The sequence below is a fragment of the Microcaecilia unicolor genome, chromosome 1 (assembly GCF_901765095.1).
Source record: "Microcaecilia unicolor chromosome 1, aMicUni1.1, whole genome shotgun sequence".
Taxonomy (NCBI): Eukaryota; Metazoa; Chordata; class Amphibia; order Gymnophiona; family Siphonopidae; genus Microcaecilia; species Microcaecilia unicolor.
The window spans coordinates 544,701,078-544,715,450 of NC_044031.1; the positions used below are offsets into that span (position 1 = coordinate 544,701,078).

General features: G+C 42.1%; 1 protein-coding gene across 1 annotated transcript in view; it reads left to right on the forward strand.

The window, feature by feature from the left end:
• Positions 1-14,373, forward strand: part of PTDSS1 (phosphatidylserine synthase 1) — a 125,087-nt gene that overhangs the window by 9,703 nt on the left and 101,011 nt on the right. Inside the window, exons 2-3 of the mRNA XM_030216950.1 lie at positions 6,625-6,716; positions 7,307-7,351. Coding sequence (XP_030072810.1) covers positions 6,625-6,716; positions 7,307-7,351 — 137 coding nt within the window. The remainder of the gene's footprint in view (positions 1-6,624; positions 6,717-7,306; positions 7,352-14,373) is intronic.

A 14,373-nucleotide genomic window follows, 5' to 3' on the forward strand; every position in this document is an offset into this window, starting at 1 on the left:
AGCATCCTGTCACCGACAGTGGCCAATCCAGGTCAAGGGCACCTGGCACGCTCCCCAAACGTAAAAACATTCCAGACAAGTTATACCTAAAAATGCGGAATTTTTCCAAGTCCATTTAATAGCGGTCTATGGACTTGTCCTTTAGGAATCTATCTAACCCCTTTTTAAACTCCGTCAAGCTAACCGCCCGTACCACGTTCTCCGGCAACGAATTCCAGAGTCTAATTACACGTTGGGTGAAGAAAAATTTTCTCCGATTCGTTTTAAATTTACCACACTGTAGCTTCAACTCATGCCCTCTAGTCCTAGTATTTTTGGATAGCATGAACAGTCGCTTCACATCCACCCGATCCATTCCACTCATTATTTTATACACTTCTATCATATCTCCCCTCAGCCGTCTCTTCTCCAAGCTGAAAAGCCCTAGCCTTCTCAGCCTCTCTTCATAGGAAAGTCGTCCCATCCCCACTATCATTTTCGTCGCCCTTCGCTGTACCTTTTCCAATTCTACTATATCTTTTTTGAGATACGGAGACCAGTACTGAACACAATACTCCAGGTGCGGTCGCACCATGGAGCGATACAAGACATGCAGTTCATGTCTTATATCTACTTTATCTGGATGGATAAATGTGTGTATGTATATTTAATCTTTCCAATTTAAACTCTGAAGTTCTTTTCTCTTTTTATGTTTTAGTCCCTAAACCGCTTAGCTCTGCTAAGTCGAATAAATGGGTATAGTAAATTCTAAATAACTTTGGCTACTTCTGGTTCCTTGTACTTACAGTTCAAATGAGGCACCACAGAAGTGCCAAAATTATTATTCTAAGCACCTGTATTGCATGAACATTGGCAGGCGCAGCCTGTGTGATTTACAGTAGCTGCTGTCTTCTTAATGAGCACTTTCTTGGTTTTCTATATAGGTAGGCAGTTTGGTAAGAAAAATAACATTTTTCTCACGTTAGGCTGTTAATGATCTTCTCACACTGTCTCCGCTTTTTTAAAATGGCTGGTGAGACTTCCATCAGCATCCTCGTGAGATTTCTGCCAAGATACCAGCCATGAAACAACTTCTCACCTCTTCACCCTCTTCTGCCTCACCACTCACTCCACAGACTGACCACAACCATAGTAGCTCTGGTTAAAAATGTAATTCCTTATCATTCCCTTAAACCAGTCCAGACAAATAAGAGGCAGAGAAATACCAAGTTTTTATTGACATCATCCTCTGTATAAGGAGCGGTGCAGCACTGAAATCTGCCAGTATTTCAGTGTCTCCATTCAGTGTCATAGTAACATAGTAGATGACGGCAGAAAAAGATCTGCACGGTCCATCCAGTCTGCCCAACAAGATAAACTCATATGTGCTACTTTATGTGTATACCTGACTTTGATTTATCTGCCATTTTCGGGGCACAGACCGTAGAAGTCTGCCCAGCACTAGCCCCACCTCCCACAACCGGCTCTGCCACCCAATCTCCGCTAAGCTTCTGAGGATCCATTCCTTCTGAACAGGATTCCTTTATGTTTATCCCACGCATTTTTGAATTCCGTTACTGTTTTCATCACCACCTCCCGTGGGAGGGCATTCCAAGTATCCACCACTCTCTCCGTAAAGAAATACTGACATTTTTCTTGAGTCTGCCCCCCTTCAATCTCATTTTATGTCCTTTAGTTCTACTGCCTTCCCATCTCCGGAAAAGTATTGTTTGCAGATTAATACCTTTCAAATATTTGAACGTCTGTATCATATCACCCCTGTTTCTCCTTTCCTCCAGGGTATACATGTTCAGGTCAGCAAGTCTCTCCTCATACGTCTTGTAAAGCAAATCCCATACCATTCTCGTAGCTTTTCTTTGCACCACTTCAGTTCTTTTTACATCTTTTTTACCTCCATCAATGGTGTAGCATGAACTGGTGCAGCAGGTGTCGGTTTCCAGATCTAGCTTCTAGGGGCACATTATACAGAATGAGGCCTGATGGGTAATCCACTGGCACAATGAGCTCTCAGGGTTTGGGCTACACCCTTCTTCCCAGTGAAGCAGGAGAGGATGACTGTCTTGTTGCTCCAAGCCTCGGCCTACGAGCCTTGGTTTTGGTGAAGCATTGGCTTGTCGAAGATCTTCAGCTCCAGTCAGCAGGTGGTCCTGAGAGGCCTAGGTCTTGAGGAGAAGGTGTGCTTTTTTGTTTTGTTTTGTTCCACAGGCCTGGCTAGTGGGAAGGCGTGGATGCTGTTTGAAAATACCATCCTGGAATCCCAGGCCAAATATATTTCATGTATTAAAAAAGAAGGGAGGAAGACCAAATGACAGCTGGCATGGTTAAAAAATGAGGTGAAGGAAGCTATTGGAGCTATAAGAAAATCATTCAGGAAATGGAAGAAGGATACGACTGAAAGTAATAAGAAACAGCATAAGAGAATGGCAAGTCAAATGCAAAGCACTGATAAGGAAGAGAAAGAGTGACTTTGAAAAAAAGATTGTGTTGGAGGCAAAAACACATACAGGCATATTTTCAAAGCACTTAGCCTTCCAGAGTTCTATAGAAACCTATGGAACTTTGGAAGGCTAAATGCTTTGAAAATATGCCTCATAGTATACATTTTTTTAGGTATATTAAAAGCAAGAAGCCAGCAAAAGAATCAGTTGGACCGCTAGATGACAGAGGGGTAAAAGGGGCACTCAGGGAAGAAAAAGCCATAGTGGAGAGATTAAATTAATTCTTTGCTTCGGTCTTCACCGATGAAGGTTTGGGAGCGATACTGGTGCCAGAAAAGATGTTCAAAGCTGACGAGTTAGAGAAACTGAATTAAATAAATCTGGAAGGTAAAATGGTGCAATTTGACAAATTGAAGAGTAGCAAATCTCCTGGACTGGATGGTATTCATCCCACAGTACTGATAGAATTGAAAAATGAACTTGCAGAACTATTGTTAGTAATATGTAATTTATCCTTAAAATTGAGCATGGTACTGGAAGATTGGAGGGTGGCCAATATAACGTCGATTTTTTTTAAACGTTCCGAGGAGATCCGGGAAATTATATAGACTGGTGAGCCTGACGTTGATGCCAGGCAAAATTGTAGAGGCTGTTATAAAGAACAAAATTACAGAGCATATTCAAAAGCATGGATTACTGAGGCAAAACCAACATGGATTTAGTGAAGGGAAATCTTGTCCCACCAATCTATTACATTTCTTTGAAGGGGTGAACAAACGTGGATAAAGGTGAACTGGTTGATACCGTGTATCTGGGTTTTCAAAAGGCATTTGACAAAGTACCTCATGAAAGACTCCAGAGGAAATTGGAGAGTCATGGGATAGGAGGTAATGTTCTGTTGTGGATTAAAAACTGGTTAAAAGATAGAAAACAGAGAGTAGGGTTAAATGGTCAGTACTCTCAATGGAGAAGGGTAGGTAGTGGGATTTGCCAGAGGTGTGTGCTGGGACCATTGCTTTTTAATATATTTATAAATGATCTAGAGATGGGAGTAACTAGTGAGGTAATTAAATTTGCTGACTAAACAAAAGTTATTCAAAGTAGTTAAATCGCAAGAGGATTGTGAAAAATTACAAGAGGACCTTATGAGACTGGGCATCCAAATGGGAGATGATGTTTAACGTGAGTAAGTGCAAAGTGATGCATGTGGGAAAGAGGAACCCGAACTATAGCTATGTAATGCGAGGTTTCACATTAGGAGTCATTGACCAGGGAAGGGATCTAGGTGTCATCGTTGATGATACGGAAACCCTCTGCTGAGTGTTTGGCAGCAAATAAGAAAGCAAATAGAATATTAGGTATTATTAGGAAAGGAATGGAAAACAAAAATGAGGATCTTGTAATGCCTTTGTATTGGTCCATGGTGCGACCACACCTCAAATATTGTGTGCAATTTCTGGTCACTGCATCTCAAAAAAGATATAGTGGAATTAGAAAAGGTATAGAGAAGGGCGACCAAAAAGATAAAGGGATGGGATGAAGTCCCTATGAGGAAAGTGACTAAGAGGCTTATTTTCAAAGCACTTAGCCTCCCAAAGTTCCATAGAAATCTATGGCACTTAGCCTCCCAAAGTGCTTTGAAAATATGCCTCTAAGGCTCTTCAGCTTGAAGAATATCCACGTCGAATATGCACGAGATTTGCATGCACTGTCTCAGATGCATGCAAATTGAACTCATGAATATTCATTGTGGATGTCCTGAAAACCCGATGGGACTGGGTGTGCCCAAAGGACTGAATTGAGAATGGCTGCTCTACTGGGAGGACATAGCCAGTCAGTTTCCAATATTACCATTTGAATATACCCAAGGTATAGTGGAGACTTGTCAAATGCAAATCTCTCGTGCATATTCATTGTGGGAATCCTGAAAACCCTACTGGCTAGGTTCATCTCCAGAAAAAGGTTGAGAACTGCTTTTAAGGGCAGGGGAGGGGGTCCAGTAGACCACCATTGAGTTTGGGTGTCAGGGGGGTGGGAGATTGGGGGATGTGGTTATGTTTGGTGTCGGGGAGGCATTAGGGAGTCATTTCTGGGGTTGGGAGGGGGATCAGGGTTGGGGAGTTCACAGGAGGGGGGGAGAGGGTCCACTAGACTACCAAGTATCTTTTTTGTATTGAGTTGGGGGACCCAGGGGTCTAGGATTATATATATGTGTGTGTGTATATATATAATATTTTAACTAGTAAAAAAGCCCCATTTCTGATGCAAATGAAACGGGGGCTAGCAAGGTTTTCTTCTGTGTGCATGTGGGAGTGTGTGTGTCCCTGCCCTCTGCCCTCTCTCCCTTCCCCTGTGCTGTCTGTCCCCTCCCCCCTCGGAGTCGAGTCCTTCACTGTTCAGTTTCTTGCTGTGCTGTGTTTGTGTTACAGAGATAGTGAGGGCTTCTGCCCTCGCTCCCCTCCCCCCTCTGAGCCCTTCACTGTTACAGAGAGAGCGATTTGATTTCGTGCTTTGCTGTGTTTTCCTTCACTGTTTGTGTTACAGAGAGAGCGAGGGCGGGGCAGACACTCATGGGGAAATCGGAAATCTCTCCCCCTTCACACTTCCAGCTGGAGGCTTCATTTAGAACATTGGTGGTGCCTTTTATATATAGAGATCTGTCTCCCTTCCTGTCAGTGTGTGTCAATCCTTGCTCTTCCATTGTCAGGAAGAATGCATTTGGATATTACTGCAGCGGTGTGCACTGTTTTTCTGATAGTGCACACTCACACTTTAACACTTGGTAATTTGCATGCTACTTGGTTATTGCATTGGGAAGCTAAAATTTTGCATTAAAGTTACATTCAAAAAGTGTGCGCTAAGTGTCATCGCATGGCTCTAATTCAAACATACTGCATCGAGCTCAGGGTACAAAAAAGATCTGCTTAATCGTTCTTTGGCATTTTCAATTTGCTGTACAATTTAATTCATATGCACAATTATTCTTGTGTAGCTGTGTGTCATGCAAAGATTTTGTTCTAAAATATTCTTTGCGTGGTGGAAGTTTTCATTACCATGTTCCAGTCATCTTAAAATCCAGTTTTTAGCTGAAATGTATAACTTATTGCAGTGCAGTCCTCCACATATGTATAATAACTTTTTAAGAAATATGAAACCGATCCATTTTTGGAACTTTTTTTTTTTTGGTCAATGAGTTTATAAAGAGAGATCTACCCTTTTCTGTAGTAAAATTCTGGGGTCTAGTAAATATAAGAAGGAACAGGTCACTTCAGTTTCCCTACCAACTGTGGGGCCGATGCACAAAGCTTACGTTGGAGCTGTGCACTGATGGCTTAGCACACGGCATCTAACACAAGCTTTAACTCACAATTTTTGCTTGCCAATGCAGTAAAGAAGTTGTATGCAAATAGTACCTGCACAAATCAGGCAGCTCACGTATGACAAATTCACACAAGCTTCTGCAGTTAGTGCTGGTCGCATACTGAGCAGAAAAATCTATCTGCACACAGTGCGTAAAACTTTTGTGATGCCAATATTTATACACAGAGAAGCGTTCCAGAACATGTGTAGATGTGTGTCGATACAGTGTGTTTTTATTTTTTTTTTCCTGTTCGGACCTGTATGTGACTGTAGCCACCCTTTGCACAGAATCGTCATCTCCCCTGTTCTATCTGTCTTTTGACCCATGCTCTTCATGGAAGCTACCAAAACAGTTACAACAACAGTTGTAGGTACTCTTAACGTTCAAAGCAAAAAGAAGAAACAGGCATTAAATCCTCACAGACGCTACTGCAGAAATGCGATTTAACTCTTCTATACCTCCTTGGTTGTGGCTTTAAAGTTCCTATGTTTTGCTTGGCCTTGAAGTCAATCTGTGAATTAGGGCAGAGTAGCTGGAAGCCTCATGACTATTGATTTTAACATGCTCTGTGTTGGTGTTTAATGCACAGCTTTTTCACAGTGTTACTTTCTGTTCTCCTGCACCCGCCAATGTCCGTGCACTTTTTCTGCATCAGCCCTTTGGTTTTTAAGTGCCATTGTACTCAGGGGACAATGTTTCTTGCAGTGGGTCTTGCCTCTTGCTGTATTTCAACTTATGTTTACAATTACACTACTCAACCTAAGGCTTTAATTGTTTTTATTCTGAATCTCAAGATTATTTAAATGCCTACACCTTTCTTTTTAGGGATGACACAAGCCCAGAGGACAATATTTGGAAGGGTATCCTGTCGGTGATTTTCTTCTTCCTAATCATCAGCCTTTTGGCTTTCCCAAATGGTAAGTGATGTTACGCAGCATACGCCCCAGGCCTGGTCTTCGGTCAGCATTTCTCATTCTTACAGAATTCCTCATAATCACAGTCTGTTTTTCGAGAAACTGCGGAAACCTTTTTACTTGATTCTCCACACTCTCATCAGTTTATCCTGGAAAGGGAAGGTGGCGCTTCTGGTGTTTATTCAGTTGATTTCTGAGGTAAGTCTGTATATTTTCAGGGTGTGTGATGGGCTACTTGCCATGGAGATCTACCTGTTGCTTTAAGCTTTAACCCTTCTGTTTACAAAGCCGAGTGGCAGTGCCGACACAGCCCATTCACAAATGGGCTGTGTCGGCATTGCCGCTCAACTTTGTAAGGGGGGGGGGGTAAATTTGTCCTTGTTACAGTGAAATATAAATTATTTTCTTTCTTTCATGGCTGTTATGTTAAATTTTGTTTTCCGGTTCATGTGTCACATTCCTATATGTTTAGTACAGAAAAGAATTCACTTTGAGCCTTCGCAGTATGTATTAAGAAGAAATGTGATGTAGTGTAATATGCCCAGTTTGTTATGAGCTATGAACACGTATTAATCCTTATCTAATTTTTTCAGGCCCATTCACTCGACCGCATCCTGCCCTATGGCGTATGGTGTTCGGTAAGTTTGTTTGGTTGTTTTTTTGGGGGTATTTTAATAAAGGTGTTTTTTAAAATTTTTGTTTTCTTGTTTTTAGGAGTGATACTTTATCTCTTTAATCATGTTTCTTGCTACCTGCCAGTCATAAATCTTTAAAGAGGTTTTTTTTAAGCGCATTTTGGTATAGCAGAAGTGCCTGCTGTTGAGGGTGTGTACACGTGTTTGAAGTAACCTTCTCGGGCAGATTTTGCTGAAGTGTAGCAGCAGAGGCTCTTGCCGATATGTCACTACTTATGCCAAATTTCAGCAAAGTTGTCCATTCAGCGGAAGGGCCCCTGGGGTGTCCGGAGTATGAGCCAGCTGTGCTCTCTTGCTTGTGAGCAGGCCCGGTATGCATGTTCTCTTGCCCTGCGTTTGTTGACTGGTTTTCAGCATTTTTGTAAAGTGCTTGGTACTGAAGCAGTGGAAAAAGGGACTGTGGTTAGCAGATTCACCTTGCCTGTAGTTTTTCTGTGAACCTCTAACTACAAGTTTTATCTTTCTTGTAAAATGATTTTCTTTTTTTTTTGGGGGGGGGGGGGGGGGGGGGCATGCCACTCGGAATCTGAACTGTGTGCAATTCAGGTTATCATGTCTCCAAAAAGATATAGCAGAATTAGAAAAGGTGCAGAGAAGGGTAAACAAAATGATAAAGGGAATGGAACAGCTCCCCTGTGAGGAAAGGTTAATGAGATTAGTGCTCTTGAATTTGGAGAAGAGCCAGGTGAGAGGAAGTATGATGGAGGTCTGTACACAGTGTCTGGAAGAAACAGGAGCCCCAACATTTTTCCAAATAACCTAAAACAAATGTACTATTATTTAAAATAAACTGCAAGATGCTGTTAAAACTGAATGATCTCTGTTTTTAAAATGACTTTATTTAGGAAGTGACCATTAAGATCTGTTTTAGCAAAATGGCATTTAGTGAAGAAGATAAAGTTGTGATTAAATTTTGTGACAAAGTAAGGCATACATAAGTATTTGCTAAGGGAGTTTCCTATTAATGACTGGAGTAATGTATTTTTAAAGGTCATAATAAATGTTTAATCAATTTCTAAGTACTTTGAAACTGTGTAAGGGGGCCTGTTTTTTTCTGGACATCATGTAGAATGAGTGGAGCGGATCTAAACATTAAGCTCAGGAATTTGTTGCCGGAGGATGTAATAAAAACAGCATAGCTGGGTTTAAAAAAAAAAGGTTTGTATAAGTTCCTGGAGGAAAGGCCCATAAGCTATTATTAACATGGACTTTGAATAATCCACTTCTAATCCTTGTTGGGGGGGGGAGCAGCATAGAATATTTCAGATCATGGCAGGTACTTGTGACCTGCCTTGTCTGCTATTGGAAAACAGGATACTGAGCTTGATGAACCTTTGCTGTAACCCAGTATGGAAAGAGTGGTTCTGGGATTAGAGACAGAGCAATGAGTAGGTTTGTCTATACCACGACCCATCTTCTTTGTGAGTTATCATAGCAAAGGCCAAGAGCCAGGAGGATTGGAGGGGGCAAGATGAGTGTCTGTGTGCCATGCAAGTCAGTGTTGAATAGAGAAGGTAGCATGAGTGTGTATGAGCTAGAGCCAAAAATTTAAAAATGGCAGCCTGAGCAGCTGTGGTGGTCCTGTGTAGATGACTCATCAGTGAGTTGTTAGCTTTATACCACAAAGAACTTAAATTTAAAACTAAAACACAAGTTTTGAAAGACAGACTGCCAAACTGGGTTTGAGACACTAGAGAGGAAGGGGCTGCTGGGGACATTTGATTTTAATGTTAAATTGTAATTTTTAATGTAGATCATATATTGTTGTCTCTTCATGTTGTTGAAGATCCCTTATACTGTAATCCGCCTTGAATCTGAACTGAAATAAGTTAGAATATAAATGACAGAATAGACAAGAATAGTTGCTTCATTTTAGTTGTGATCTCTGCAGTTTTATGAAAAGACACACAAACCAAACATAAATTACTACGACTGGGAGGGCTGATAGGCACCTATTTTTGGTCTGTATGTCTTTAGAAAACTGTCCAACAAAAGCTGCAGGATCAGCAGTTAAAACGAAGCTGTGGACATTTACATTCACCCAGAAGCAGGTGGAAATGTTGTGCCTAAAGTAAAAATATACACATAAATCGTGACTCTGCCCAAACTCCACCCCTGAACACTCGCATGTGGATCATGTAAAAGTCCACGCCTCCTCAGTGATCATACTGTTACACATGGAGCCCCTTGGACAGGTGTAAAAATCTTTTATTAAATGGCCTCCATAGTGTCTAGTATGTGACAAGATTCTGTTTCAGCGCCTGTTGCTGAAAGGGCCCACATCAGTAGTCATAAAGTGAGAGCAGGGAAAGAAGCTGATGCTAGCAGATAGTCCATGACTTTCCAGCCGGCAGAGACTGCCTCTGAGGACTGCCTCTGAGTTGCATTGCTAGAAGCCACAATGACATTCTGCTGCTGGAAGTGTGCAAGCTGTGGTGCTTTCCTTTGCTACTCCGTTGGCCTCAGGTGAGCTGCTTAATGAGAAGTCTTACTTAATAGTTCACATGAGGATACTGAGATACCGTAAGGGTGGAGTCTCGCCAGAAATATGTAACAACATAACCTGACCTACTGTGGTACAAGAGACAAGAATGCTGACAGCAGACAGAAACTTTATGGCCCAGACCGGCTTGCCCATTTCCCTACCACAGACCCTTCTTGATGCAGGCTTTGTGCCTTATTGGTATTATCTCTGAACTTAGTTTCCACTGCACTTTCAATCTGTTGTTCTCATGTGACAGATCCTGAAGAGAGATTTCAGGGTCATACATCTCCCCACCCCAGCCAGTATCCTTAAGTCTATCTGTAGCTGAAGGGAGAGGTTAGAGAGAGAGGGCTCAGTATTACATTTCCTAAAATTTACAGAAGATTAGAATCTTATTATTATTATTATTATTCATAATACACAACCAAAACACAGATTTGGTATCATCAGAGAATTCAGACTTCACACAGAAGGTTAGGTATTCAGAATTTGCCACAAAATGTAGCTTGAACTTGGCAAAACTGTTTTTTGTAAGTCTTCTGTTGCCAAATCTGAAATTTCAAGGTTTTGAATGAATTTGTCCATTCTTGGTAATTCTCTAACAATAGGTATAACCTGGCATAGTTTTCTCCCAAATTCTTGTCATTTCTATCGTTAGATCTTGGTATTTCATTAATTTTTCTAATTCTGTGGCTTTAACTTTTGTGTCTCCTGCTATCACAATATTGATGAAAGCCACATTTTGTTTACTGTTATATCAGGTGTGTTATGTTCCAAAAATGTCGGTGCGTTTGAATTTGGCAGTCCCATAAAATCTTGAGGTTTTCATTCTCCATGTCTCTTTCTACATGGTGGTTATACCGTATTTGTTGATGCTAAAGGTGGAGAGCGGAGTTATCAACGTCGGGTTGCCATTAAGAAGGGTTATTTTACTGTTAACCTGGGGTATTAATAACTAGTCTTAATTAACACAACTATGTATCATTGCAAAAAATTCTTTTTTTTATTTCTCTTGATCTCAAAAGTATAAGCATTCCTATAACTACTTTTTTAACAATAATTCATCTAGTTATAGCGTTACCGCTCTTGTTGTCCATTCAGTTTCCTTGTACTTGCAAAACATTCCTGAAACTGGCATCGAGCTGGTAATTCAACAGAGCACTACTGCAGCAGATCCATTGACTTGTTCTCCTTACATTCTCGCTGTTTGGCACTCACATCACATGCGATTTGTACACCCAATTACTGACTCATATGCTGTACAAATATTTCCCCAATATCCCATATCACCGTATCACTTCTACTGGTATCATGACCCTACAGGGTGCCGTGTTTCACTCCAGAAGAGCGTCATCAGGGGTCTTATTTCGCTAAAAAAGGAGCGTTAAAGATCTATGTGATATGGAATACAGTTAGTGTACTAGCCACTTTATATCACAATCATACCCCCATTTACATCTAACCCATTCACCAACTTCAACATTTTACTCACAACTTTTACTCGAACATGTTCAAAACTTATTTTTACTGACCTTCACGAGTGACTGGGACGCAAAACCCTAGTGCACTGATTGTTACATTTGTACTCCGCGCTTTCCCACTCATGGCAGGCTCAATGCGGCTTACATGGGGCAATGGAGGGTTAAGTGACTTGCCCAGAGTCACAAGGAACTGCATGTGCCGGGAATCGAACTCAGTTACTCAGTTCCCCAGGACCTAAGTCCACCACCCTAACCACTAGGCCACTCCTCCACTCCCCAGCAGGACACCCAAAAAACGCCCACACATGCGCACAAAAGCATGGTGGGAGAATCCCTTTAAGTACTCTACACCTTCATAAACCTGCCCACTCCACTTCTTTGTTTAACCCATAGGGGGCCACAGTGTTCCACTGAAAAATCAAACGTTCTTTCCTCCTTAGTGACAGTGGAACATTGCCCCCCCCCCCCCCCCCCCCCCCCCTGGGAACAAACACCGTCTGTAACACTACAAACTGTAAATCCTGTGTACAGTGTCCTAAACGTTGCCAATGCGAGATGAGAGGGGCCTCCACTCGGAGCAGCCGGATGTTACTCAAATGCTCAGCAGCCCGAACTTTAATTTTGCGTGTAGTCTGGCCAATGTACCATAGCCCACAGGGGCAGGTAATCCCATAGACACATTTATCTGTATTACAATCTGTACGGCCTTTCAACTGGAACACCCGTCCCTGCGTATAAGGAATAACCACTTCCTTAGCTTGTAAACCATGTATGCAGTATACACACCGTCCACGTCTGTAATGACCTCTACCCCCCTGACTATCTTCTGCATATATCCTCGAACCTCTAGCATGGGGCATAAGTCCTTCTCCCAAATTGTGCCCCCTAGTAAATGCAAACTGAGGGAGCTGTTGCAATTGTGGGTTTATGGTTAAGGTAGACCAATGTTTCTTAATAATTTGAACTATCCTCATGGATGCTTTTGTGTAAGGTAACACACAAGTTAAACACGACGGGGCTTTTTTCACAGGTTCTTTATACCACTCCGGCTGCGTATTAAAAGCACGTTCTGCCTGATATTGATAAACATTCTGTGAACTACATAATCTACGAACCCTTAGGAGCTGGCTATTAGGGATACTATTCTTTAAATTCAACAGATGATGGCTGCGGTAATGCAAAATAGAATTGCGGTTTGCTTCCGAAACGACCTAGTAGCAAACCGGTCTCCACACCTTGAAATACAGATATCGAGAAAGTTAACCTCAGAGCCCCTACATGACCTTCAAATTGTATGTTGCTATCCCTGTGATTCAAATATTCAAAAAAGTTATCCAAATCTAAGCTGGTACCTTTCCAAATTAAAAGAATATGAATATAACTATACCAACACACCACATCAGCAAAGAATGCAGAGGGGTAGACATGCAATTTTTCAAACTGTGTCATGTAAAGGCACGCCACCGTGGGGGCTACCGTAGCCCCCATGGTGACCTCCTTTACCTGGCGATAAACCTGCTGACCAAACCCAAATAACTAGGTCACATTGCAAAAAATGGGACTTGTGGTAAAATAGGGGGTCACACATTTGATATCTGCCTTTCTGTGGTACAGCCAAAGCAGTTTGCATATTATATACATGTACTTTCTGTGTCCCTAGTGGGTCACAATTTGTTTTTGTACCTGAGGCAGTGGAGGGTTAGGTGACTTGTCCAGGGTCACAAGGAACGGAAGTGGGAACTGAAATGGCATGAACTGTGGTAAAATAATTCCATTTTAATAGTAGCCTACATTGATAACTTCCCTTCACCCCCAAGTGATTCTTCTTGCCAACTTCAGTGGATCATAGTGGCTACCCTGTCATGACATTGTTTGTGGTTCAATTTGGGCGGTCTTACTACATTCCCTAAGTAAATGGTCAGTGTCCTCCTCATCTTCTTTCATTATACAGCCTGCATCTGCTGTTAGTTGAAATATGCTGAATGTTAACTTTTCATGCAGTTAGTTTGTAATGCTTCTTCCTGAGCTGCAACAATCAATCATCCGCAGCCAGTTCCAGTTCCTGGCATTGTCCACCGTATGTTTTGATTTCCCTAAGATATTGTCCATGCAGGGCCTTGCCTTTCCAGTTAGCCACATGCATTTTTACTTGTTCATTTCTTTTCTCAGTTTTTGTTTCTTTCACCTTTGATGATTTTCCTGCAAACTTCAAGGCTCCCCACATACACCTCTTCTTCTTTTTAACCTGTTTGTCATCTCTTGGAACTATTAAGTTGGGGAAAAACAAATTGTTATTGTCTTACGGCAGATGATATTTTTATGCTATACTAGAATATGATGATTTGTCCAAAACTGCCTCAAGACATTGTGTTTGGATTGTAGTCAAAACTGGGCTTTCCATTACGTTCATTCCCACTATTCCAGGACGAGTGGGTAGTTATGTCCATCAACCAGCAGGCGGAGATAGAAAATACAGAACATAGCTCCCTGCTAGCAGCTCAGCTCCTCAGTATCTTCTATCTCCAGCAGATGGATAGACATACTTCCTCTGTCTGTGGTTATGAGTCCTTGCTTCTGGTCCAGTTGGTCAACTGGTTCCCCAGTTGAGTAGAGTGAGCAGTTGAGCAGACATACCTGGTGGTGCTAGGTCCCTGTCATGCCTTCCCCCTGTGATGTTCTGCGCCTTTTCCCTGTTTTCCTCTGTATGAGAGACTGCTCAGCAGCCAGTCTGCTCAGAAGATGAGAGTCGCAGGCAACACAGTGAGTCTGGCAGGGCCGGTGCTGCTGCATACCCTGCTGTGGCAGGTGGGGGTGACTGTGTCCCCGGGTAGCATGGACCCAGGGTGGTGGTCCTTTTTGCTGTGCTTCAGGCCTCGGGACATCGATGGGAACACTGCGTGTTGATGCTACAAAAAAAAAACATGGAGGAAGTAGAGGAGCAGTTTTAGTGATTGGATCAGTGGAGTGAGAACCAGGGGAGCCTGGTGCAAATCTTACTA